The sequence below is a fragment of the Cyprinodon variegatus genome, unplaced genomic scaffold (assembly GCF_000732505.1).
Source record: "Cyprinodon variegatus isolate N-32 unplaced genomic scaffold, C_variegatus-1.0 Scaffold7994, whole genome shotgun sequence".
Lineage (NCBI taxonomy): Eukaryota > Metazoa > Chordata > Actinopteri > Cyprinodontiformes > Cyprinodontidae > Cyprinodon > Cyprinodon variegatus.
The window spans coordinates 1-1,074 of record NW_015158447.1 but is presented as its reverse complement, the minus strand read 5'-3'; the positions used below and the strand labels follow the sequence as shown (position 1 = coordinate 1,074).

The 1,074-nt window shown below is 60.1% G+C and overlaps 1 protein-coding gene across 1 annotated transcript; it reads left to right on the top strand.

The window, feature by feature from the left end:
* Positions 1-222: 222 nt before the first annotated feature.
* LOC107081591 (E3 ubiquitin-protein ligase Hakai-like) lies at positions 223-1,069 on the top strand (the record flags this gene model as incomplete). Its single annotated transcript, XM_015369744.1, has 2 exons — positions 223-378; positions 448-1,069. Coding segments are annotated over exons 1-2 (633 nt in total), but the record flags the coding sequence as incomplete, so codon positions are not given.
* Positions 1,070-1,074: the final 5 nt, after the last annotated feature.

The window sequence follows — 1,074 nt, the reverse complement described above, 5'->3', positions numbered from 1 at the left end:
TGAGGATGGTGATGATGATGAGGATGGTGATGATGATGAGGATGGTGATGATGAAGGTGATGATGGTGAGGATGGTGATGATGAAGGTGAAGATGATGGTGATGATGGTGAGGATGGTGGTGATGGTGAGGATGGTGATGATGGTGATGATGGTGATGATGATGATGATGATGATGGTGAGGATATTGATGATGATGGTGATGATGATGATGATGGTGGTGATGATGATGATGGTGAGTGTCTCTCCTGGTCGTCCATCGGTTGGTTTTTCTGATCTCCTGACTCCGTCTCTGAATCCTCTCAGATTCCCTGCAAACACGTCTTCTGCTACGACTGCGCTCTGCTGCATGAGAAGAAAGGAGAGAAGATGTGCCCAGGGTGAGTTTGCCGTCTAGACTCCGCCCTCATTGCTGGGAGGCGGAGCTTAAATCCTCTCTCTGTTTCCAGGATGAACCTGTTTAAATGCACGGAGCCGGTCCAGCGCATCGAGCAGTGCCAGCGAGGCTACCTGTTCATGTGCAGCGTGGTGCCGGGCTGTAAGCGCACCTACCTGTCTGGGCGGGACCTCCAGGCCCACGTCAACCACCGCCACCTGAGGACGCCTAAGACGGCGTCCCGCCAGGAGCCCGTTCATTTGGCCCCGGCGCCCGAAGTGCCGGAAAGGTTCCGCGTCCCTCCGCCTCACATACCCAAAAGCCACGTTCACCTCCCCGGGCCGCTCCAGCACGGCGGCCACGACCCGTACAGCCAGCCGCCGCCGCCCAACCCCCACGAAGGCCCGCCCCCTCCGTCGCCCATGGGGCCTGAGACCTACCGCATCTCCACGGTAACCACTCGTAAACACAGCAATCTCATCACCGTGCCGATCCACGACGACTCCGCGTCTCGGGAGCCGCTGTCTGCGGGGCCCGGCCCCGGCCAGCCCCCCCACCACCACCCTGGGGACTACGCCGCCCAGCCCCCCGTGGTTTCTCACGCTCACCACATGATGGCGCCGCCGCAGCATAACTTTGGACCTCCTCCTCCCCCCCCTCCCCCCATCAGTCACCCTATGCAGCACCCAGCCCAGGCCTC